At 47.2% G+C, this 26,077-nt stretch overlaps 1 protein-coding gene across 6 annotated transcripts in view; it reads left to right on the plus strand.

The window, feature by feature from the left end:
- Nucleotides 1–26,077, plus strand: part of LRP4 (LDL receptor related protein 4) — a 565,328-nt gene that overhangs the window by 520,617 nt on the left and 18,634 nt on the right. For 4 of the 6 annotated variants that reach the window (XM_069623191.1, XM_069623193.1, XM_069623192.1 and 1 more), the window contains exons 36-37: nt 11,460–11,547; nt 25,061–25,202. In XM_069623191.1, coding sequence (XP_069479292.1) covers nt 11,460–11,547; nt 25,061–25,202 — 230 coding nt within the window. Of the gene's footprint in view, nt 1–11,459; nt 11,548–25,060; nt 25,203–25,613; nt 25,700–26,077 lie in introns of all 6 variants that reach the window. The other 2 variants (XM_069623196.1, XM_069623195.1) reach the window with 2 other exon arrangements.

Here is a 26,077-nt window from a genome sequence, read left to right on the forward strand (position 1 = left end):
CACCCCCCAAATAGGTAACAGCCTGCTTTTGGAGAGTATACTACACTTCAACAACAGCTTGATCGTGAATTGAGCAAACGTTTTACATCTGTTTCACCACGTGCCAAGTCCAAGGCTGTTGACAGCCAATGATCTGGATATTATTGAGTTTTCCGAAGAAGAGAGGTTAGACAAGTTGATTATCTGCCTTGCTTCATCAATAGTTAAAAAACTCCTGCTGGAAGAGGCCCCTCGTCTGCTACCAATGGGGTTTGACCTGATGAAATTCAAGAGTTTACAGCATTAATCCAAGAAGTTCGGAACCAAAGCCATGTAAAATCGGGGACCAGATACAAATCTCGGAATGGTGGTGACTGACAGCAGGACCTTAACAGGACCTTAACAAAGTCAACCATCCAACAATGGCAGTTACTGTGGGGGGCCATAGGATGGAGATGGAATGTAACACTGACATAACAACGTGGATTCAGAAGGGAGATGAACACTGACGTAACAACGGGGATTCAGAAGGGAGATGGAGAAAATTGGAAATGGCTGGCAGGGTTTCTGGCGGACAAAACTAAAAAAGTAATAACGCCATGAATCCATCGCTCTTTACATTTGGCAGCTGGAACACCAGAGACTTCAACCATTTGTTTAGCCGAGGTGAACTACATTTAGAATTTTTTGACATGATCTCTTTACAGGAAACATGGCTCCAGCACACCCCCATACTAGAAGGTTACACCATCTACCTAAATCCTGCAATAATAGGTCCTAAAGGTAGGCTCATATCAGGTTTGCTAACTGCCCTAAAAATAGGATCAATCTTTCACCTCTGTCAATAGAGAACCCCAACCTCTACATCCAGGTGATAACGCTAGAGGTGGGACAAGGTGACGTGGCAAGTTGAAAAGTTATGATGGTATTCAATTTATACTGGAACCATGAAGCACTTGAAACACGGCACCTACCAGAAATAATAACAGACTTACTTGATCAGCAGATAGAGCGGTGACAAGATCCCAGGAACATTATCGGTGGAGACTTGCACATCTATTGCTTTGACCAAAATCAACTTCTTATCCAGAGTGTAGCCGTATCGGCTGGTTCAACGGAAAAAAGAGGTCTTGATGGGCGACATAATCTTGCCCTAAAAAACATTGACATCATAAATGGGCACACTGAGGGTGACATTCCAGCTCAAATTACAAGTAAAGGAAGAAGGGACGGGCAAATCTTGCATTACATCTTTATGTCCTGAAATATGACCTCTCGAGTAAGTCTGCTGGAAGTGGAAGATATGACCACGAACGATCATAACCTGCTAAGACTAACCTGTGTATTGTAAGAGTAAATATCAAAGGGAGCTTCATCCGGGTATGCTGGGAGTTACGCTGGGAAGAAACAGGCTGATCGTCTACCCGGAAAGAATTGGCCATCTGACCACCAAACTAAGATCCCAAATAGTGTGTGCAAGTGGGGGGTCTGACGAACAACCTATTGCTTACTCCATCATGTTGAAGGACTTTGTGGGATACAAGACCTTCAGCAACAAAAACAACATCTGTTAATGCCAAAAATGTGACCTGGAGCTTGCTACGAAGAAGCAGGTCCTTAATTCCAAAATACACAATCTTAAAAAGGATTGCACAGTGGAAGTCCAGCTCTTAACAAAAAAACTGAAGCAACAATATTTTAACTTGGTGCACTTACATAGGAAGAGGATGCTACAACAAGACTCTGGAGCCATGTTGAACAAGATTGCATCTAAAAACACTACAGAAATCTGGCCAATAATCAACTCAATGCATGCCCCACAAGCCTTAACTATAAACGCAGCAGCAGCCAGCACATGGGTAGGCCACTTCGCCTTGCTCTTTGGGTGTAAAGAAGAGGACCTGAGCCGCGCCGCGCCACTGGATAATATTCTGTGGAGTTTCACCAAGGAAATGGAAGACATCTTGAAACTCATAATGAAAGCCAGTAATTCAAGGGCACCGGGCTAAGATGGGATGACCAATGCCATGATAATAAAAGACCCAGAACTATGGGCTACATTTTTATTCAATCTCTTTGCCCACATCAAAAAATCCAGAGTTCCGCTGTCATGGAAGTCTTCTGTGGTGGTCCCCATTTACAAGAAAGGGGATAGGTCTGATCCCAAGAACTATCGGTCCATCGCCCTTCTTGACGTGGCAGGCAAATTATTTGCAGCCCCAATCTTGAAGGATTTGTCATCCTGGAGCGTCTCCACTGGCCATCGGGACAAATGGCAATCATGCTTTGTTAAAGGTGCCGGCACCTCTCCTAATGTCCTCCTGATTAATATCTTTAATAAGAACAGAGAGGGAGAAGATATGAAGATCTATATGGCATTCATTGACTTGGCACAAGCATTCAATACTATAAGTCGACCTAAGCTATGGAGGAAACTTGATGGATGGGGATGCCCCTGTGATATCAGACACGCACTGAAAGATCTTTATTCTGAGACAACTTTAAGGGTCAGACTGTACAAGAGTGGCCTTCTTTCGGACCCAATTGCAAATGGCAAAGGTCTAAAGCAAGGTTCTCCCTAGGACCTGAGCTGCTTAACTTGTATATTTCAGATGCAAAGGAAGCTTTTGCCAACATTAGATGCATCCCTCCTAAATTAGCCAATGAATCCATTGGACAACTGATTTATGCAGATGACGTTGTACTAATGGATCAAACACAGATAGGCTTACAATGACAGCTTGACAGTCTGCAAAACTGTGTGGGGAAGAATTTACTCAAAATCAACCCCAAAAAATCTCAGATCATGACTCTCAGTGGAAAGTGTGGGGGCAAGCAGAGAAAAATAAACATGTGTTATCTTAGTGCTGAAAAAGTAACCGAGGTAAGTTCCATCACTTACCTGGGGGTGTGTCTGAACACCAGCAGCAGAGATGCCTCGAGACAAATCATCCTAAGACGTAAAGCCAAAAATCTTCCTGCACAGGGAAGGCTCCTTCTCGATACATTTTGTGGCTTGTCATTGGTGCCCTTGGTCTCCTATCGTATGAAGGAGATACCAATCCTTACGTAAGGAGCAAAAGCATCCTTTGCACTACCAGCTGAGACATCGCCAAAAATGCAAGGGCTGTTCTGGAAGAGGGTCTTGGGCTTACCGAAAAGCACTGCCATCCAAGCAATCAGGAGCGAACTCGGTTTAACATCAATGTACACGAATGTGGTGTGGGAATCCCTTTCCTTATACTGTAAGTGTATACTGCCAAACCCCCCAGGAGGCTTCTCTGTGATAAACAAAGCCTTACATGAGAATGTTAGGCACAAACTGATGTAGTAACACTGTGTGAGACTACACAACACTTGTCTACTTGGTATTAGGTAACCCACCTTTTGGTAAGGGCTGTACTACACAAGTTGGTAGTGTGACTGAGAAGCCAGGTCTATCTCAAGAGGGGTAGGTGTGAGCTGTAGAGGTGAAGCAATGAAATTCGCAAATACAAGTAGCCAAGTTATGCTCAAGGTTTCAATTATAAATCGTTATTTATTTCACATCCATTTTTAAATACGTGTTCTTTAAAAAGGGCCAGATATTTAACAATCAAATATAATTTTAAATACTTTTCCAGAATCGGCATACGTTAAGTGGAAATTCTTTAGAGATGTGTTTTACACACTTCTTACACCTGGAGGTGACTTCATTCACAAGGACAGTAATGGCTTTTATATATCACTAGTACACTTTGCAGATCCTGAGGTTGCAGAAAGGAAAAGGAATAAAGGAATAAAAAAAAGGTTAAACAGGTTTTCAGGGCATGTGGGTATACTTACATCTTCCATTGAAGTCTAGACAAAACCTTTCCCAGCAGTAAGTCTAAACACAAGTTATCAACTCTGAGGGACAGAAAATATCAAAGTTGATGGACTGGAAGAGTATGGAGGGAGCCAGGACAGCTAAAGTCAATTGGAGCACAGTCTATGGAGCTGGGGCACTTTGTAGTTAATAAAAGTCTTGCACAAAGTTAGAGAGTTTTGTAGAAATCACTTGTAGGATAAACATCTGTTACACTTGTGGAAAGCAGAGCTGAAATGAACTCTACCAAAAGTAGCCACTGCAAGTCTCAACTGAGAAGAGAAAAGCTAAAGACACTGAGCTAAGTACCCCAAGTCTGAACAGTACCTATGGTTTGAAGAAGAGTGGTCCATCTGGATTCTGCCCGGTTGCAGCGATGCAGATCCTGGGTTCCTGAGCCTCGGTCATGGGGACAAGAGGGGGGACGTCTGGAGGTCGTCGGCAACTACGGGCTCTTTTCGGATCAGCGGCACTTAGCGATTTCAGTGCGCGGTAAACGGCACTGTTGCGGATCTTGGATACCGGTTGGGCTTCTGAGTCCTGCATTTTGGTGAGGGGACTCGAGCGCTGGTCGTCCTGCTTCTGGAGGGTCCTTAGGAGACTCCTGGAGCTTCTGGCCGGATTGCAGACGTTGCACTCGACTATGGATTTCTCAACCCCTGGTACACGGTTCCTGCAACAGCAAAGAAGTACAGCCAGTCTGGGAAGATGGTCCAGTGGAGTTCGTCTCTGGGTTAGTTAGTCCCACTAACCCAAGGGAAGAAGTCGTCCCTTCCGGAGCTTCTCTTGTCAATCAGAAAAGGGAGTTTCAGCACAGAAGCTGGGCTTCACTGGGCAATTCAAAGGTCCAGGAGGCTGCAGCAAGCTTTGTTCAGTTTCTTCATCGGGTGTTCTTCCCAGTGGTCGACTCTGCCTCTAGTCCCAAAACTCTCACCTTTTAAGCCGGTTTCTAACATTCATACACAGCCTAGGCTGTAACTCAAAACAGCAGGGTGGCTGTCTTGAAAGGACAGACAGACAGGCAGACGATAAGGACTGGTTGCATTCATGCACTCCTAGGGACAAAGAACAAGGAAGTTTTGGGAACCTCACTCACATCCTGCCTTTCCAGACGCACTGGAGCCAGAGGACGGTTTCAGGACTGAAGCCCGCCAAAGGCAAAACAAACAAAGGGCTCAAACCTGGCTTGGTGCGCAGAGGAAACCCCAAGAAAGACCTCACAAACAGAACATTCAGAAAAAAGAAGACGTAGCCATTTTGACAAAATTGTCACCCAGGGGTGCTATACTGCAGCTGAGGGTTCAACCTGCGGTAGAAAAGCACAATGGTAGGAAAATGAAACCACTGCCACCAGCCACTTAAAGTAGTGAGGGTAACATACATTTTATTACATGAGAATGTAGGATAAGGGGCTTCTAGGTAACCCCCCAGCACTCCACATAAGATGGTGTGTGCTGGACCTACAAAGAGAAAAGGTAAGTAAGATTAATTCCACCTTACTATTCTTAGTAGTTCACCCAAGAAAAGGTATTTAAACCTTACGAGAAATCAAAAGGTGCTGTGTGTCACCATATACAAATCAGAAGCCAATGGAGTTTGTCAGACTCAAAAAACAGTGAAAACATAAAATCCAAATCAGGGAAAAACACATGAGAGAATGAGAAAAAGGTCCCACTCACTTAGGAGTTAACATGTAAAAGTCTGAAGTCCAGCAAAAGAGCTGGGGGTCTCTAAGGTTGAAGGGAATTAGCACATAAATTAACATTCTCTTTAACAGACTACTATGGCCAGAGCCCACAAAGGCAAGCTGGTTTAGGCTGGCTAGGAGTCTGTCTTATACCATAATCCACACACCTGTTTGAATAATGTCACAAATGGTGTATGGCAGGCCACCCAGTATTGAAGGGCCCTGCAGTTTTATATGCCAGTGGAAGATCTGGAGCCATTCTTCAGTTGGCAATTAGACCTGAAATCTGAGGAAGGTGAGAGAACAACAGGGATACTGGGGACTCCATCTGGAAGATTTGTTGTCGTCCGCACTCCTCGATGCAAAGCTCTGCCTCTCATCAACCAAGGGAAGCTTGCCAAAGAGGATACCCTCCCTGTAATTGTGGGGTATAGTCAAATCACCCTTCTTTATGATTTTCTAGGGCTCTCCTCAATCCCTTGTACCGAACGACATCTCATCCTGAGAAGGGGTTCCTGTTGTGCAGAAACAAAGCTGATGTTGCATCCCTGCTCTCCCTTTTTACTGACCCCTTTGAGGTTCATCCTGTCTTGTGGCACTGCTTGTGCTCCTCTTGTTGGTACTGCTCCAGTTCCCTAACCTCGTCTAGCGCTAGAAACCTAACGGGTATCCTTGTCATGGGATTGGAACATAATCGCTGTGCTGGTGTTGCACTTCGTCCAAGAGGGATTTCCCTTTCTTATCAGCTGTGTTAAACTTCCCCTTAGGGTTAGTGTTTGTGGTTTTCTCAATAGAGGGCGATACAAAAACTGCATTAACACAGGGTTCTGATTGTGACAATCTAGTGGCAGTTATGGTTGCCATTTGTATGGTGCCTGTAGCTAGACTTTAGGACCCACAACACTTGGGTTCGGCAGACAGTCCAGCTGGTGGTGAGTAGATTTCACATGACGTAGGAAGAAATTGCAGGCAGCGAGGAGGAGACAGAGCCCATGCTTCAGTGAGCTATATGTGCCTGATGGCCAGGAGCAGCAGAGTCACAAACCGGTCCCTCCATGACATTGTCCAGTATACGAAGCAGGTGCCGCAGCTTAAGTCCTGATTCAAGAAGGGGGGGTGCTTTCTGGGTGTGCAGACCTTCCCGACTAGAGCACAACTACAGGTCCTACAAGAGATGGAAGTGTGCCAAAACAAGAGCAGAATTAGCAGTTGTCTGCACTGGCTCACCGGAGGGAGGCACGTGTGGCAGTGTTCTGCCGGTAGAAAATGGCAGCGCTTAATTGTACAGCAGTCAGCTTGGCAAATTGCGGTTTCAGCAGAAGTCTCAGCGCCCCTTCTCAGATAGACAAAATGTGGTTTGGGGAGTTTCCCCGACCCATCTATTACTAAAAATGCATGTTAGAGATTTGCTTGCTGCTTTCCTTCCATAGACCTGTGGGGCACCTTTATTGCTTTGTTTTGCTTGCTGACCTGACTTTTTGGAGGTACGTAAAGCCTCCTGCTTTAGTTCCCTGGCTTTGTTCTAATATTAATAGTGACACCGGTCAGTCTGTAAGACTATCAGTACTGGGAGAGTATGAATTTCTGGTATTTTTATAGCAGCAAACATCACTTCCTTTAAGGGGAATTGTGGTTTAAATACTTTGTATCCTTCTAGCTCATTCTTTTTGTTCCATGTGATATTTTCGCCGCAAAAATATTGCCATATTTCTGCGGCGAAAATAACACATGGACCCTAAGGGGGACACCCCCGCAACCCCTGCATCATTTTTTTATGTGCGGGGGACCCCCCCCCCCCGCGACCCCCGCACCTAATATTTTCGCCACCAAAAATATTGCCTATGGCCGTTCCCGATGACCATATGTACGGCGATATTTTTGCTGGCGAAAATATTACCTGATACCATTCTTTTGTAACTTTGTGGTCACAAATGCAGTGTATCCAGGAAGGGCTGGTGGAAGCGGGTATTTTTCTGCCGTGTTTTTGACATTTTACTCATGCACTTCTGGATTCTACCGCATAAGACTATTAAGAGTACCATATGTTCTGAAATGGCTGTGCCACGAGATTTTCGCCTGTCCTTTGGTCATATTCCTGCCCTCTCTGGTCTGGAATTGCCATATATGGAAAGTTCTTTCACAGGCAAAACCTCTGCTTTCCAAGGCAAAGTGACGATCTGTGTGTGTGTCCGGATGTGGGGGGCTGGGAGTGTCTGGTCCCAGTTCCCCTCCATGGCCCTGCATGCTTGTTGCTGAGCCGAATGTTTGGCCAATGGCTGTCTATGATTTGACAGCCCCTTGCCTGTTTGAATGGTGCAGATCCTTAGAGTTGGTCAACCTGGTGATGACCCCAGTCCAAATCCTAGGTAAAAGGAGGACTCCTGCAGACATTTGAAAGATCATTGTTGTTGCCACGATGCCTATGAAGAAGTGCAGCCAGCTGCAAATCCAAGGACGACTGTTGCAGCTGACCAGCATTGCCTCCAGCCAAGTCTGGTTGAAGCCATTCTCCTCTGTCCTGATCTCAAGAAAGTTGTTGTTGGTGCTTCGACTCTGAACCTGTGGGAACAGCCAGTCTCGTCCCCTGCTCAAGAATCTGTGCCTGCAGAAGTGCCCCAGGACCATTGGGTGGACTGACCAGCTCTCTACTGGGCTACCTCAGTGCAGTCATCGCAGTTCAGAGTGCATCCTTGAAGCTCAGAGGATCTTCAACTTGTGCTAAAAGACTCTTTCCCCCTGCTTTTCAGCCTTCCAATCCCAACAGAAGCCATGCAGGGCCGGCTCCTTTGTTCGCCAACTGAAGATTGCCTGTCACTGCCTGATTGTGGTGACTCCCGTTGCATCCCATCTACTTCAATCCCTGGAAGTCTCCTGCGGTCGCCCTCTCCATAGAAGTCTTCTTCCTTTAGTGGCAAGGGTGATTAGCTGGCTTGGCTCTGGAACCATAATAAAATACATTTGAGATGTCATGTTTTTATATATATGTCTATTTTGATATGTAATAGTCATATTTTTTTATACATTTTGTTTGTCTTATGTCTCGTGGCCGAGATATTTATGCTGTATAATTCAGCTGTGGTTTCAATAAGGTTTTATACAAGTGTAAATAGTACGATGTTCAGGGTGGAGAGAGGGGTAATCCGTTTCCTTGTGTTATATTGCATTCTTTAATTTTTCCGAATCGGAAAATGATCCCCCTAAAACAAAAAAGCAGTGTAAATGCCAATTTTTTGACAGCATAATAAAGGTACAGTGACTGACTGAACTTGTTCCCGTGCCCGAGAAAAACCTCTGTAACCATGACCCCTGGGTCCCCCTAGACGGGACCAAGCACAGAAGTTTGTGGCCCCAACTAATTCCAGTACCTCTGAAGTAGTTGCTAGGAAAGTTGGAGTAAGGAGTTGGAGGGGTAAATTAGCATACCTGTTTCCTTCCTCTCCCTCGCCCGGTCCTTCATAGGGTTACATGGGCATAAAGTTTTGGCCCTGTCTCTCACTTGCCTTACTCGGATCGGTGGTGGCTAGTCAAGGATCCCTCCTAAGCCTTTTCTGGTGTGGTGGGACAGAGAGATATACTTACTTGAACTTTTCCTAACTTTTGGAGCATAGAATCACAACCACTGGCATCCCTCAATCCAATAGTAAAACTACCTGAACAGGGTAACTTGAGGAAATGTTGACTCTGGGACACTAGTCCCTATTCCATGTCAGGTCTCGGCTTACTAAGTGTTAGTGATCTAATGCTAGGGTTGTTCCTAAGTGTTTTACTGTGTTTTTCTAATTTGATTTAGCTACGATGCCCTAGTTTTGAAATAATTGCTTTACTATTCTTTTACTGGCGTATACGGTTATTGAAAGTATTGCTGATAAGTGTGCTAAACTGTTGCTTAATTGTCTTTAAGGTAAAATGTTGGGGTTCTCCCTAGAAACCCAAGGGTGAATGTACATATGTATGTTATAGTAGCTGTGTGACCATACCTATCTTAAAGTTTCATTCCTTAGTGTGTATTTTAAAGGCCTAATAAATAATTGCATATTTTTGTACTTCTCAGTACTGAAACTGGAATTCTCGGTGTGTGTCTCATTGTAGCCATAGACAACTCTCACACCCATCCTGAGGTTAAGCATTGCCACTCTGTTACCTACATTGATTGAGTTTTGCTAGACTTCAGTGTCTTTCCTGTTCACCAATCCCCAGGGTTGATTTTGGAAAACCACCTTAACTGTGCACAATTCAAACTCTGAGCGGCACCTGTGACGCTGGCCAAAGTGAGGATGTGGATTATTTTACACAGTCCCTGAACTAGTCCTCACTAGTTCCATGCACACAGCTGTCCTTCCAAGGCTGCGAACAAAGACATTAGTTCAAAAAGACAGGGGGGCTAGCCATTTTGGCCATTGTTTTATTGTATTGTATCATTTGTTATTGCATCATTTGTATAGCGCCTTTCACCATTGGTATGGTATCAACGTGTGCTTGGGGCACCGAAGTCCGATTATGGGAAAATCAAGAGGTGCTAGTATGCATGCACCCTTAAAGTGAAATTAAAGATGCAGAGTAGTGCAGCACTAAACCTTTAGAACAAGCCTGTTAGGAGCACAATGTCAAAGAGTAAAAAATTCACTTTAGACGAAAAACAGTGTGGGCAGGATCACCAAGCACTAAAGGGAGGTAGCAGTGCTACACATAAGGGTATATATGCTACACATATAGGTGACAGGGCCCCTGTGTACTGGTAGTCTTAGCGACTTGCCCAAGAAATGGGTTGCAGTGGTAAGTGGAGTGGAGAAAGTACCTCTCTTGCCAGAAAGAGTCAGGAAAAACTAAAAGTTCCCTTTACCAATGGAAATAGTGTTTTTGCAAATACAAATATATTTTGACTCTAAAACAGTTTTTTCTAATCCACACTTCTTTGTACCCAATAATTCATGTAAGTGAAGATCTGCATTTACCTTGAAGTTCCTATTCAGATCATGCAGTATTACATTTTGGAGTGTCTTGTTGTGGCACTGATCTGCTGGTACCACTGACCCAAGCATATCCATGGAGCAGTGTCTTTTTTTCCTTTTTTGTTTGGAGTATTGTACTCCACATCTGTTGTTGAGAATATTTGCCTGTTAATAGGCAGTCACATTGCATGAAACACTGCTTATTATAAGGCTGCCCTATAGCCGTCTCGCAGGAGTGTTCATTCCTCTTGACTCAACTTCTTTATCAATGGTCACTTTTTAGTTCTATTCTTGTGGCCCAATTTTCACTCTTTCCCTCAAGAAGAACAAGACACTGGCCTATAATAACGACTCATCATCATGAGCCTGTTGAATACAGCCACATGTGAGACAGCTTCCTTCAGGCCCAGAAAGGCAGATATGACCATTATGTTTGCTCTATAAAGCAACATACACATTCCAGCTGAGATGGTGATAATGAGGCTATTTCAATGGCACATATGGTCGAATGAAATTGAGGGTGGTTCAAATGATAGGGTCTCATAAAAGTAAAATAAAATGATATTTTCAAGCATAACTATCCTATTATCGGGGGCTACTCAGATCAGAATTATTGTGGCAAGGGAGAAAATCTTTGTTAAGCCCTCTCTTGGCTTCGCTCCCCCTGTCAACTATTGGCCTCTTTCTATTTCTTCCTCTCACTTTCTGTTCCTCAACTTTATACCTCATTTGCACCACTCGTTAATGTTCAAGCCTCCCTCTTACATCATTGCCCCACTCTGTTATTCACAGGTGTTTCCTGATTGACTCCTCCTATTGTCACCTTGCTCCCTCACATCTGTGCCACAATCTATCCAGTTCCCTTAACTCTCCCTCTTGCATCCCCTCTTCCCCCTGCTATCATATCCTTTCCATCCTAATACTGCATCTCTTCACATTCCTGCCACTCAACCTCATATGTCTTACCTGACATTGTCCTTCTTCTCTTTATTTTCAGGGGATGGCCTACATATCAGCTATGTCATTGGTGGATTCCTGAGCATTCTTGCCCTGCTCCTGCTGACTGCGGCCCTGCTCATATACAGGTAAGGCATCAACCAATACAGCATTGCTTTTATACAGGTTACAGACAACCAAACGGGTACCGCTGATACTCGAGTTACAGTCAAACCAGTGGGGGTCCTGCTTGTATACAGGTAGTAGATCGGCCAATAGGGCCTACACATGTGCATGTGACACTTCTACCATTGGGGGTTCTACTCATGTGGTGGAAGGGTGTTAGGAAAGATTTTCTTATTTACACCTTTTCTTTCATAGTTTCCTCTGGAACCCATTCTTTTCTTGTTTTGAACCCTGTCCTGACTTTTTGGGAGGACAGTAAAGCTGCCTGTTTTGTGTGTTCTTGTGGGGAAATTGATCATGCCCCAAGACTGTCAAAACTGAGAGACTCTCTCTCTTTATGAATTATTATATTTTAACAATTGAACACATCACCTTACAGAGAAGTGCAGTTAGGATACTGTTTGTATCCATATAACTTTTTATGTAATGGCTTTTTTTTTGTACTTTTCATTTAACGCAAATGGCTACTAAAGGTGGCTAGCACCCTAAGATGGCTGTGCCACAAGATGGTTTTGTTTGTTCTTTGGCCATTTTGTTCTTTGGCTGTCTTCCTGCCTTCTCAGATCTGGAATTGCCTTACATGGAAATCCTCTTCCCTCTGGAAAACTGTGGCTTTTGCTGGCAAATGGGCTTTGTGTGTGGGAGCTGGGAGGGGGCTGGGACTGTCTGCTCCCAGTCCACAGCCTCTGGGACCCGAAAGTCTGTTGCTGCACGGATGTGATGTGAACCCTGGGAAGTTCGACTGTTGCAGATCCTTACCATTGGTGGGCTTGCTCGCAGCCTGAATCTTGGATGAAAGGAGGGCTCCTGCAGCTATTTGACAGATCATCATTTTAACCAAGACTTCCATGAAGAAGAGCAGCCCAGTGATGACCCATGGATGACCCCCGTAGCTGTGACTCCAATAATTGGCCTGTTGAAGCCCTGATTCTCTGTTTTAGGGAGAATTCTCACAAATGTGCTAATTCTCTTCTACCTTAGAGACCCTCAGCTCTTTTGCTGGACTTTAGGACTTTTCTTTCCTAACCTGGAGAGAGTGAGACCTTTTCTCACCCTCTCGTGTATTTTTTCTGTGATTTGGACTCTGTGTTTCTTTTGACTTTGGAGTCTGACAAACTCGTTAGCATCATCTTTGCATTGTGACACACAGCACCTTCAGTGCAGTGGCACAGGGAAGTCTCTTAGATTTCCCAAAGGTTTAAATACCTTCTCTTGGTTAAACTACTGTTTCCAAGAGCAGTGAAGTGAAAATGACTTTAATTACACTTTGTAACTTTCTAGACCCAGCACACACTATCTTACCTTCGGGTGGGGTTACTTAGTATCCCCTTTGTCTAGTTTCTCATGTAATCCTTTCTACAATTAATGGCTGGTGGCAGTGGTTTACTTTTTACTACCATTGTGTGTTTTTACCGCAGGCTGCGTTCGCAGCTGCAGTAAGGCATCCATGGGTGCCCATTTTGTGAAAATGGCCCCGGTCTTTTTTTTTCACCTTTTCTTGCTGGAAAGGTCCTTCTTGAGATTTACTCTGTGCGCCAAACCAGGTTTGGTCCCTTTGTTTGTTTTGTCTATGGCGGGATTCACGAGTGAAGCCTGCCTCTGGCTCCAGTGTGTCTGGCAGGGGCAGGAAGTGAGAGGTGCCCGAAAATCCCTGTGCTTAATCCCCTCTGTTACAGGAATACACCCATAGGTGATTGGCCGGCTGACTGTCCGGCAAGGAAATCCACCCACCTGTGTGATTGACAGCTAGGCTGGAATGAATGGGAGAAACCTGCATAAAAGGCGAGGCTTTTGGCTTGGAAGGCAGAGTTGACCATTGGACGAAGGAATCGGAAGAAGAACTTGGAAGAGACGCCTGCTGCACTCTGCAACTCCTGGACTGTTGGTTTGCCTGGTGAAGCCCTGCTGCTGTGCTGAAGCTCCGAAATTCGTTTCGACTAGAGCAGCCCTGCAAGGACGACTTCTCCCGTTGAGTTGGTGGGACTAATCAACTCCAAAGTGAACTCGTTTGGACATCCTCTGTGGGATGGCTGTGCTTCTGCTGCTGGAACCGAAATGCCAGGTAGAGGAACACCAAATCGAGTGGATCGCTTTTAAGTCGGACCCGAGCACCAGGAAGATCCTCCGGACTTCCCTGAAGCAGGACTGACCAAGCCTGAGCCACCTCAACAGAGTGCTGGATCCCAGATGCGAGGAAAGTCTGAATTGGTATCCGAGAACTGCAGTGTTGCTATTTGCTGTCAGATGCGAGGAGCTGAAACACAGAAGTGCCGCTGAATTGAAGTTTGCCCATTGCTGCCACTGACCTTCCGATTGCAGTGCAGGAGTCCCCAGACGTCCTCCCTCTTGTCCCCACGACTGAGGCCCAGGGACAAAAGGATCTGCAGAGCTGTACAAGAACAGAAGCCAGCTGGAACCATTTCTTCTAACCAAAGGCACTGTAAAGTCGAAGAGAACTTACCTCTTGTTGTGTAGCCTTACTTGCTCTCAGTTGAGACCTGTCTTGATTGCCCTTTCAGAGTTGCTTACAGCTTTGCCCTTCACAACCCTCCCAGCTTGTGGCACTTTAAGTGAATCTTATTTCTACAAACATTTCTAAAAACATTGTGGAAAACTTTTACTTACCTGCAAAGAAGATCTTCAGCTCCCCTAGGCTTGTTCAACTAACATTGGCTGTGCTGGCTCCCTGAGAGACTCTTCTTACCTCTGACTCTGTGCCCTTACCTTTCGCTGAGGAAAGGGTACATGTACTTGACATTGGAAGGTTTAAAAAGTACTTAGCTGTTTATGAATTATTTGTTAACCTTTGTTTTATTTCCATATCTAACCTTTGCATAAAACTCAGTATTGCTCTAAATATACCGGTGATAAATCAGTGTCCACAGTATCCTAGCTATTTAAGTCACCTGAGGGTGTAGGGATTGTCTATGTGCCATCCCCAATGGGTATCACCTGATTTAGAGAAGCAACGAGAGTGTTTTGAAGTGTATTATAATTGTTACATGTTTTGCTTCCTTCGGAAGAAGGCTTGTATAACTGACTTTTAAAATAAATTAATAATTGTTTAATCAAGAAACCTTGAGTGTAAGTGTTTATTTGATTAACTGTCACTGTGAAACTATGTGTTACAACCCTACTGATCACATTGACCCCACTTGAGATGAGCCTGGCTGCTCAGCCACACTACCAACCTGTGTAGTACAGACTTATACCAAAGGTTGGGTTCCCAATACCAGGAGGTCAAGGTTTCTGTAGTGCACGCAAAGGGTACTGCACAAAATCTTGCCTAACACACTGGCTAATGCCAGGGTCCCTTGTTGGTGCTTCGCCCCTGGAAGAGGGTGGGAACAACCAGTCCTGACCCCTGCTTGAGGATCTGTACCTTGGGAGCTTTCGGAAGTGTCCCTGTACCACCCTGGGGACAGAACAGTTCTCTTCTGCACTACCTTGGTGCAGCCGCCATCTTTCTGAGTACACATTTTGGAACTTCGATGATCTTCCGATTGTGCTACACGACACCTGCGTATCTTTCTGAGTACACATTTTGGAACTTCGATGACACTTCCGATTGTGCTACACGACACCTGCACCTGCATTTTCAGACCTCTGGTCCCAACAGACGCGTGCAGAGCCTACTCCTTTGTAGGTCCACTGCAAAACGCCTGTGGCCACCTGATGGTGGTTACACCAGTTTCAACCCATCTTCTTTGCTCCCTGGAGGTGTCCTGAGGTTTCCTGCTCTGCATAAGTCTTTTTCATTTTGCCCCAAGGGTGTTCAGCTAGAAGGTGTCTGGAACCGGGATTTAAGCACTGTGACTGATCGAAACTAAATCCTGTGTCCAACACTGACCTCTGCACCAGCGACCCCTGGGCCTCTCAACTGAACCAAGCACAGAAGAGCGTGTCTCCAACGAAATCCAGAAGTGGGGTAAGTTCACACCTGTTTTTCACCCCTATCCTCCATAGGGTTGCATGGGCGTAAAGTCCTGTTCTATCCCTCCAATTCCTTTATTAGATCATGGTGACCTAGTCAAGGATCCCCTGCTGGGCCTGCCCTTTAGCAGTGGGGTTGAGAGAGCTACTTACCTGAATCTTAAGTCGCAACCACTGGCATCGTCCAAACACATATCCTACTGAAAAGTATGTCCTTTGGAACTGCTGATTTTGTCACTTGGCCCCAACCATCTCAGGGCTGGACTTAGTAAGAAAACTATTTCTAATGGATGATTTCCCCCCACGAACTCCACATCTATGATACCCCTATCCCAGCGCAGCTGTTCTCCGGAAACTTTTTCGCTACCATGAGGCACAGCACAGCTCTGCATCAGCTCCGTCGGACATGCTACACATCCTGCGCCAGACATGACGTCAGGATCAGTATATATACTGGTGCCGTATCACGTGACCTTTTGTCCGCACACTCTGTTCGCTCACGTTCGTCGCACATACCTATTTTTTCTAAATGCGTCATGCCCACACAGTCGGCCCTGGGCTTCAAGCCGTGTTTGGACTGTGCCCGGTAAATGTCGGTCTCTAATCCACACCGGATTTGTTTATATTGCTTTGGTAAGGAACATGATAACCAAGACTGCGGGTCATGCCAGTCCGTGCACCAGAAGACCCTCCAGGAGAGGGCAGCGAAGTTCGTCACTTTTGTTCACAAGGCAAAGTGTGAGGCTCTGCGGTCTCGGTCGAGGTTGCACAGTGCGAAACGATGCTCCATGGAGCAACCGGCTCCACGCAAGGAAAAGGATAAGAAGCAGCATTGGAACAGGTTCCACTCCTCCAAGTGAGTCCTTGTACTGACGTTCATAGTCTTCTTTGATGATGAAGAGCCACCACTTAAGGGAGTCCCTTGAGCATATGGCGCATGTTCCATTTTTTACCCAGTTCCCACAACAGAGTAATGGGAGATCTTCCACCTGAAGATGTTGGACATCTTCGCCAAGTCGCTGGCGGCTCCGGACTTGGCGCATGTGGCTCAGGCAATGGCGGCGTCGGCTCTGGCTATGGCAGCGCAGGTTCCCACAACGTCTGCTATGACCGGCAGGGTACTGTGATGAGCCAGGAATGAGATGCGGACACAGAGAAGTCATATGTGCAGTTACAGACTTTTCATTAAATGAGGGGTTCGAAGAGGTACTTCCTTACCGCAACCAAAACTAAGGGTCGGTCCATTGATAAGATTTCCAAAGTAAAACTGTCCTGTGTCAGAAATCTTAGCCTTGCCATCACATTCTAAAGTGTAATTCTCATGTGCAGTGGGGTAATGTCTCTAGTCTTGAAAGGTGCACAAATGTTCAAGCTCAGAAGTAATATAAATGCACTCGAACAAAAAGGTTAATAATGGTTAAGGTTCACAGTTCCGGGGGATGGCTCCCGTCCCCAAGTTGCTGTTCAAGATTTCTGAGGACTCCCAAAAGGCAAAAACACTTCCTTGGAGTTTTCTTGGTTCTTCTGTATTGTTGCCAAAGGGGGGGGTCTCTCTCTCTCTCTCTCTCTCTCTCTCTCTCTCTCTCTCTCTCTCTCTCTCTCTCTCTCTCTCTCTCTCTCTCTCTCTCTCTCTCTCTCTCTCTCTCTCTTTCTCTCTCTGTCTCTCTCTCTCTCTCTCTTCTCTCTCTCTTCTCTCTCTCTTCTCTCTCCTCCCCCCCCCATCCCACATAGGGAGAGGCTACCAGAGGAAAAGGAGTGATAACTGTGATGCTGGAAATGCATCGGAGGGACAGGTCCTCCGTATCCTTGTCCTTTACTGCTTTTTATCATGTTTTCTGTGCAGGAGTTCATGTGGGACTCCTGGCAGTGCAGCTCTCTCTCTTTTGGTTTTGGTGAACAGATCCATGGGATACCCTTGTGGCACCCATCGGTGGGGGTACAACTCTGTGCCCCTAGTGGATGTTTTTGGACACCTGTGGGTGGCCCACAGAGCAGGGTACAGGCTGGTAACAGCTCCGTGCTGAAATGACTGGTGCCCTGAGCGTCCTCCATTTTGGGATGCCCAGGCCCTGTCATTGGAATCAGTAGATTCCTAATGGAGACAAGTGGCCCTCGTGGCCTCTGGCCTTCCATCGCCTGTTACCTTGATCTTCCTGATGTCCCGGGAAACCCTGACTCTGTCCCTTCCCCCTGACTGGCTGTTGGGTGGAAGTTCCACACATGGTAGTGTGGGGAAGTGCCGACCAGACTGGCTGGAGCCTTCCCAACGACCGTATGTTGTGGGTACACCTGTGGGTGGGACCTGGGTGAATGGAGTGTGTGATGAATATGCACTTCTTGGTGTGGATGTCTAGTTTCTGGTGTTTGACACAATGACTGAGACAGCCCTGCCCGAAACTGGTATGAATGCAGTGTGTAGTGTTGAATGGCGTGGTACTTGTCCGAATCCACATTCCGTGTTGTGAGTGTCTGGATGGAGAAGCATGGACTAAATGCTCTGTGCGCCTGATTGGCTGGCAGACTGCTGAATGCCCTTCGTAGTGATTGGATGCTCGAGTGTGACCCAGCGGAATGAATGGGAGATCAACAGTATATCTGGGGACCTCTGACTGCTGGGAATTGTGTTCAGAAGTGTTCAGGGCTGAAGTCCAAACTACGTAGAGTAACTGGAGTGAAACTGACGCTTGACCTTGAAGTCCTGCTGGACGAGAAGAATTGCTGTTGCTCTCCTTCAATCTGAAAGCTGCTGTGTCTCCAAGGACTGACCCAGAAAGGACCTGGTAAGGCGCCCTCTTCCTGAGCTACGAGGGACCATCGTGCACCAGCTGATCTTTGCCAAAGCTCCCTGGTAGACACACCTACGACAGGCTGCCGACCTGAGACAGGAACTGCAGCAGAATCTCAAGGAGAAGCGGTGTCCGCCACTGTCGACGACCGCCGTCACTGACCGGAGCTGCCGTGCTCCGGTTGCCTAAGAACTTTTGATCCAAGGATGCTCTCGTCCGCATCATCACCCGTCTGATCCCGCTGGAGAAGGCCAGGCCGTCGATGTGCCGAGGAGCATCTGCCGGTGGGTTTCTCGCCACCCAAAGACCACAGAGACGCCGATGAATCGACGCTCTTGCTGGGCCACAGTTCTTCAAACTCTTAGCGGTCCAGAACTATCGGCATCGAGGTGCCCCGCATGCCTCTTCCTTGCAGGATGTTTATGCTTCCCCGTCGACGAGCACCGCTAGCAAAGAAGCTGCCACTTCACCGTCGTAGCTCACCCTGTTCTCCGTCGGACGTTCGATGACCCGTGACTCCTGCCTTAAAACGAGGACACTCAAGAAGGGCTGTCGATTCCCCGACGAGGAACGCTACAACGCCAGGTACTTTGGGGTTGCAGAACTATTGGAAAGTCTTGTGAACAATATATGGACTGGGTTTGTGATATATCTTTATTCTACAGGTTGCCCAAGTGGGGCGGGGGGGATCTCCACACAGAACTGTGTCTCGGTAGCAGGGCCAGTATTCTGCCAATTGTTCTGACCAACTCCTTTCCTCTTAGCTCTATTGTTGGTTTCCTTTACAAACTCATTTGTGTGACATTTAACCGTACAGTTGATGCACTTTAAAGAGATCTAATAGTAATTGTGGTACCACGTAGAACTGTATATTTGCCATTTAGATAACCGAGTACAAAGTGAGTTATCGTGATATTGTACATAACCTTGAATATTAATTATAAAGACTGTGTTTTAACTAATACAGTGCGCAGACATTCCTTTGTGGGTGCTTGAGGACTACACTGTACTTTAGAACCAGCCTGCATCACCACCTGAGAAGCTAGACCTTGATTGCTCGACCACGTACCAATAATAGAAAATCTTGGCTGGGGTCCTATGTGCCTCTCCTCTGCCATATAGAGAGCAGAAGTACAGACCACCCCTCCAGTCCTTCACAATAACACCATCAGATTAATCACAGCAGCCGCTGGGGACCACTCCCACACGCCTAAGGGCTCAGACCGGGACCAGACAGAGACTGAGGTCTCTCGGGCCGACAGGCCCCGCCTTCATGAGCAGAGGTGTCTTTGGCACAGACTACTGCTGCAGATACTGTGGCTCTGCAGTAATACTTTCTACTCCCTAGGTATGCCTTCATTTCAAGGATGTATGACCTCTATGACGAGGATGGCTACCAACTCCCTTTTGGTCTTGAACCTATGGGTTCTACGTAGATGAGGGATTTCCCAGAATAATTATAGGGGGAAGGTGAAGACATGCTGGGCCTGGCAGAGAACCTGCAGAGGGCCAGTGGCCTTGACACCTCCCCGGTGATGTAAGTTTCGCCAGCTCCCACCCCAAGAAAGCCTCATGCATTTTTACCAGCACTTGATGGCTAAGGCGGACAATACTTTGTGGCGATCTGCTCCGCCTAAGGTTTAGTACGAACTTTACGATATGCTGGATGATGCCCCCAAAAAGGAGATGCTCCTGCTCTTCAATGTGCCAGTGGAGGGCGCCATATTGGAGGATTGGGAGAAACCTGCCTCTGTTCTGTCAGTGGACAGAGATCTGGCGAGGAAACACCATCCCACTCTGTCAGATCCGGCCTTTCTTTCCTCCCATGCTTCGCCTGAGAGCTTGGTGGTTCAGGCCGTGACTGCTAGCCTGAAGATTTCTACGTTCCTGTCTCTTCACCAGACAGGGAAAGTAAGAGGTTTGTCGCATGGGGCAAGAAGGGGTTTGCATCGAGCAGTTTGTACTGCGGGCCGTGAATACCTCTTGCACCATGATGTAGTTGTCCTTTGAATGGTGGTGGCCAATGCGGCTGAATCCGTCCCGGAGAGGGAGATGGACAGCTTTCTGTCCTTGGTCTCTGAAGGCAAGGAGGCGGCACGACAGATGCTGCAGTCTGGACTGGACACAGCTGACTGTTTGGGAAAGGCCATGGCCACTAGCACAGTGGTCAGGGTAACTTGTGGCTGAGGACATCAAAATTTGCAGCCGACGTCCACGCTGTTGGATATGCCATTCCACAGCCATAACCTTTTTGGCGCTAAGGCTGATGGTGCCCTAAAGAAGTTCCAGTCATCCAAGGTGATGCCTAAGTCTTTGGGGCTAGCAGTACAACAGCCTTTTGAACAGCTGTCGTCTCAGGACAGGGTTCTTTGTCACTTTCCAGCCTTTAACCTGAGGGTCCAGGGTCAGTCTGCCCCGGCAAGGACTGCCAGCCAGCCAATCAGGACGTGTTGCATTCAGGCATTCCTAGAGACAGAGGACAGGGGAGTTTTGGGACCCTCCCTCACATCCTGTCCTTCCAGACACACTGGAGCCAAAGGGCTCGAATCTGTCTCAACACACAGAGTAAAACCCAAGAAAGACATCACAAACAGAAAATGGCAAACAAAAAAAAGAAGACGGAGGCCATTTTGACAAAATGGTCACATGGACACCGGTGTGTTCCCTTGCATCCCCTTTGTCTGCCGCACTCCATGCGGCATCTGAAGAACAAAAGATGGCTGCCGTGGTTGCTAAGACAACCAACATAAATACTACTTCGCCCGAGAGTTTAACCAGTGCAGGCCCGAGCCTTAAAGGGAGAGGGAGGAGGCCGGCAGGCGAAGCCGTGTGGAGAAGGCTGGAGAAAAAGGCCTCAGCTGCTCTCAGCAGCTCTACGCTGCTCGACGAGGCTAACAGCTGCTAACCCGCCCAACAACACCCTGCAACAAGGTAAGCACCCCCTTGGTATAAGAGCCGCAATTTCCATCCCCACTCATGCGGTGGACATGGCCACAGATGCCAAACTACCCAAGTCAAAGTCCGCCCTGCTGGCAATGAGGCTTGCACGCATCCGTGGGTGCACCCTCTTCGCCCCACATGCCTCCCGTCACCTCCCCCCTCATGCCAGGAATACGCGGCTTTGGTCCCGGTTTGCTAACCCCTCAATCGCTCTCTACATATAGCCAAGACCCGATGATGCAATATCCACAGCACTCACGGTTTCCAACGTGTCATGTGCATGAGACTATGCCGGCATCCTGCCTCATTCAACCGCAGTCTGCTCCCACCTGTAACCCTCCCGCCCAATACATGGCTCGAGTTCTGCCCACCATTAATCACCACTATTCAAGGAGCCCCCACCCTTTGCCATCCCCTGCCGCCAATCCTTTCACCATAGCACAAGCCACGGTGCACAGTGCTTCACGACTCTCACCAGTAGTGCTAATACCCAGCAATGTTTCACGACCGTCAGACACAAATGCAAACCGCCCCTCTTTGCCACCACCACCTGCTAACGTAACACTGATTTCGTTCGCTCATGCCCAGGAGGGTACAGCTCCTGCCCATGAGGCTGCATTTCTTGCACCTGCGCCACAACATAAGACGTGGATTGCCATGACTATGCCTGCTATCTCCCAGGAGACCGCACAGCATACACCTATGTTACCACCTACTGCTACTATTGCCCATGATGTTGCACTATATGTACCTGTGCCACCACCTAATGCTACTACTGCCATGCCTATGCCTAATGGGCCTTGCACTACCCACAATGTGGCACTATATGTACCTATGCCATCACCTACTGCTACTACTGCCAGGCCTATGCCTAATGTGCCTTGTACTGCCCACGATGTTGCACTATATGTACCTATGCTACCACCTAACGCTACTACTGCCATGCATATGCCTAATGTGCCTTGTACTGCTACGATGTTGCACTATATGCACCTATGCCACCACCTAATGCTACTACTGCCATGCCTATGCCTAATGTGCCTTGTACTGCCCACGATGTTGCACTATATGTACCTATGCCACCACCTAACGGTACTACTGCCATGCATATGCCTAATGTACCTTGTACTGCCAGGATGTTGCACTATATGCACCTATGCCACCACCTAATGCTACTAATGCCATGCCTATGCCTAATGTGCCTTGTGCTGCCCACGATGTTGCACTATATGTACCTATGCCACTATCTAATGCTACTACTGCCATGCCCATGCCTAATGTGCCTTGTACTGGCCACAATGTTGCACTATATGTACCTGTACCACCACCTACTGCCATTATGGCCATGCCTATTACTGATATCTCCCTTGATATTACACTGTATGTGCCTGCACTACCACCTGTTGTCATGACTGCAGCGCCTATGCCAGCCATCTCCCATGAATCCACACCACGTGCACCCTTGCTACCACCTACTGTGACCAATGCCATGCATATTGAGTCTAATTATCATGCCACTGCATCGGCTAAAGCTATGCCACAACCCCTGGCTGAACCTAGCACCAACCCCCCCCCGACCCCCCTTATAGTTCACACCCCTCTCCAAACTCAGCAAACCCCATACCCCTCCCTTCAGCTGCGCCCTTATCAATGCCCGCTCACTCCCGGACCATGCTCTGGACGCTCACGATCTTATCACCAGCTGCAACCTGGATCTCCTAATAATCAGTGAAACATGGCTCCACAAAGCATCCGGCCCAACCCGTGCCCTAGCGATCCCTCCTGGTTACACTATTTTCAGACAAGACTGCCCCCTTCAGAAAGGTGGAGGGGTGGCTCTCATAGCTAAAGAGACCATACCGATCAGAAATATGGAAGGAGAACTTGGCAACAATAGTGACTACCTTCTCCTCAAAGTCAACCCCTCCCCGAACTGCACTACCGCCTTCCACATCGTCTACCACCCACCAGAGCCAGTCATGGATTTCCAAGATGCCCTCATCCACACCCTATCCGACAATCTAAAAAAGTCCACCAAAGCCATCATCCTAGGAGATCTCAACCTAGGCCTAAATGACCTCAACGACTCCCGAGCAGCCACACTTAATAAAACTTTATCTACCCTGAGCCCACCCACGTCAAAGGGCGCCCCCTTGACTGGATTGCTCACTACATTGGCCCTCCGACCTCAAAAACCATTTCTCCCATTCCATGGCCAGACCACCATACCATTTGCTTCGATCTCAACACCGCTAAGGGGACCCCCAAGCAAGAGACTCCCCTTCCCCAGCCCTCACTAGGAGCTCCCGTCAGCTCACCAAAGATAGGCTCACACCCTGCCTCCTGGTGCCTACCCTCAACCCCCCTTTCTCCAGCGACCAGGAAACTTTGGCATGTACCTTCAACACGATTATCTCCCAAGCGGTAGATGCCATTGCCCCGCTCACCTAAAGGAAATCCAAGCGCACCAAGCACACTAATGCCCGGTTTTCATTGGTGCTACGCACTAAGAATAGAGCAGCGCTCTCCTCCTGGAAAGCCAACCCTGCTCACTAGCACTCCCATTACATCGTAGGTCGCGTGCGCTTCCTCCCATCTTAGGCCTTGTGCGCTTACTCCCATTTTAGGCCTTGTGCATTTACTCCCATCTTAAGCCGCATGCGCTACCTTGCATCTTAGGCTGCGTGCTCCCTTGCATCCTAAGACACGTGTGCTCCCTCGCATCTTTGGCCGTGTGCACTACCTAGCATCCAAGGCCACCCTCGCCTCTTAGACTGCGTACACTCCCCTTGGCTGTTTGCGTTCTCTCGCAATCCTGGATTGCGGGCGCTCCCTCGCATCTTAGGCTGCGTTTGCTCCCTCGCATCCTGGGCCGTGTGCATTTGCTCGCATTCCTTTATGCCATGCGCTCACTCACATCTTAGGCTGCGTGCGCTCCCTCGCAACTCTAGGCTGCATGCACCCCACATTCCCCGCAGGCCCTCTCCTTCCCCCTTTCCTAGTTTTTAGAAAACCAGGATAGGCGATTCTTTGATAATGTAATCCTCACCTCAGAGAGTTTGACTCTATCTTCCTTCCCTTAAAGTGCATTTCTATAGTACAGGACCAAATATTGTGATCCCTTTTAGTGACATCTAGTACCGTAAAGTGCCTAGTGCTTTGCAAAATTGGTTGGCCTCCCAAAATCCTACCGCAGGGTTGCTTTTGGAGATCCATCTTCAGAAATAGTAAACCTACCTGAACAGTATAGCTTGTGGGACTGGTGACTCTAGGGCACTAGACCTCACTCCATATCAAGGCTGGACTTTCTAAGAGTTAGGGATTTAATTCTTAGCTAGCTCTCATAAATGTTTTACCTGTATTTGTCTAATTTGACTAGTTAACTCTGTACACTGGTTTTGAATTAACTGTTTTCCAACCACTTCACTTACTTTAACAAACAGTTATTGAAGGTTTTGCTTTTAATTTTGCTGACTGTTGCTTAACTGTCTTTAAGGCAAAGTGTAGGGGTTCTACTTAGAACCCTCAACTGTGGATGTATATGCATGTTTTATGGTAGTTGTGTGATATTTACCTGAAGGTTTCATTGCTTAGTGTGTATTTGAAAGGTCTAATAAATAATTGTATACTTTTGTTCTTCTCTGTCTAACTGGAATTATTGGAGTGCTCTATGTGTGCATCATTGTAGCCATAGACCACTCACAGTCCTTGCCCTTTCCTTGTTCCTGACAGCTTGGTCTGGTGCGCTCCTATCCACTCCAGAGTTAATTCTACTCATTGCACTGAACTCTTGCCCTATTCTCATTCCTTTTTGTAGGCACAAGAAGGCCAAGTTCACAGACCCCGGCATAGGAAATTTGACTTACAGTAATCCATCATATCGCACCTCAACGCAGGAGGTGAAGATTGACACTCTTCCTAAACCGGTTGCACACAACCAACTACGCTACAAAAAAGAGGTGAGAAAGACAACTGGTTGGTTTGCGCGTGGTAGAAGTGTTGCAGATTTTCAAAGCATTCTCTACAGTGGGAAGTTGTGACATATTTCACTGAAGCTCTTTTTGTGATTGAGAGATCTAACACCTTTCCGTTTGGCTGTTTTACTGGGAAGTGATTTGGGTGGTATGCAAATACATTTATCCTTTTGTGAATCAATTTTTGTCCAGTTTCTCTGGATGATATGTAAGCATTTTGCCAGGCTATTGTGGTATTATTCTTTGGGCCTTGGGTATGGCAGGAGCGGCATGGCCACTTTTGGGGGGGGGGGGGTTTAGGGTAAGTTGGCATCTGTTTCTCAGGGTGACATGTGTTGAGTTTCTCAAATCGTTTCCTCAGCAGTGCTGCATAACTCTTACTATTCCTTCTTGCAGTTCTCTCCCCCCTCTGACAGCCTCTCACCTTTTCTCTTCTGAATCCTGCCTGCACCACCTCCTTCGCCCTGGGGGTCAAGTATAAGGTGTAGCATGTGTTTTTGTGTGTGTGCACGCATGATGCTCACTCTAATCATGTGTTCCTTGTGTGAACACCTCCGATTAATACTCCTGGGGAGACGATAATCTTCTGGGGTAGTAGGTAAATATATTCCTATATAGTGGGCCTAGGGGTGAATTGAAGGGATGTGCTCTGAGGGTGTTGTACAGCACGTATCTTGGTTTCAGTGGATTGCTTTTCTCCTGCAGATTCCTCATCTTGATAGATATCCTCATCCAGCTCTGCTGTTCAGAAACTTTTTTGACACAGGGCGTTGTGGACCTCGACTCAGCCGTCGATTGTCGCCTTGTCTTGCTAGTTGTTCAATCGTCGGCTCTGGGTGTGACGTCCTAAATACCACGTC

This window comes from Ambystoma mexicanum, chromosome 11 (assembly GCF_040938575.1).
Source record: "Ambystoma mexicanum isolate Mex_15411 chromosome 11, UKY_AmexF1_1, whole genome shotgun sequence".
Taxonomy (NCBI): Eukaryota; Metazoa; Chordata; class Amphibia; order Caudata; family Ambystomatidae; genus Ambystoma; species Ambystoma mexicanum.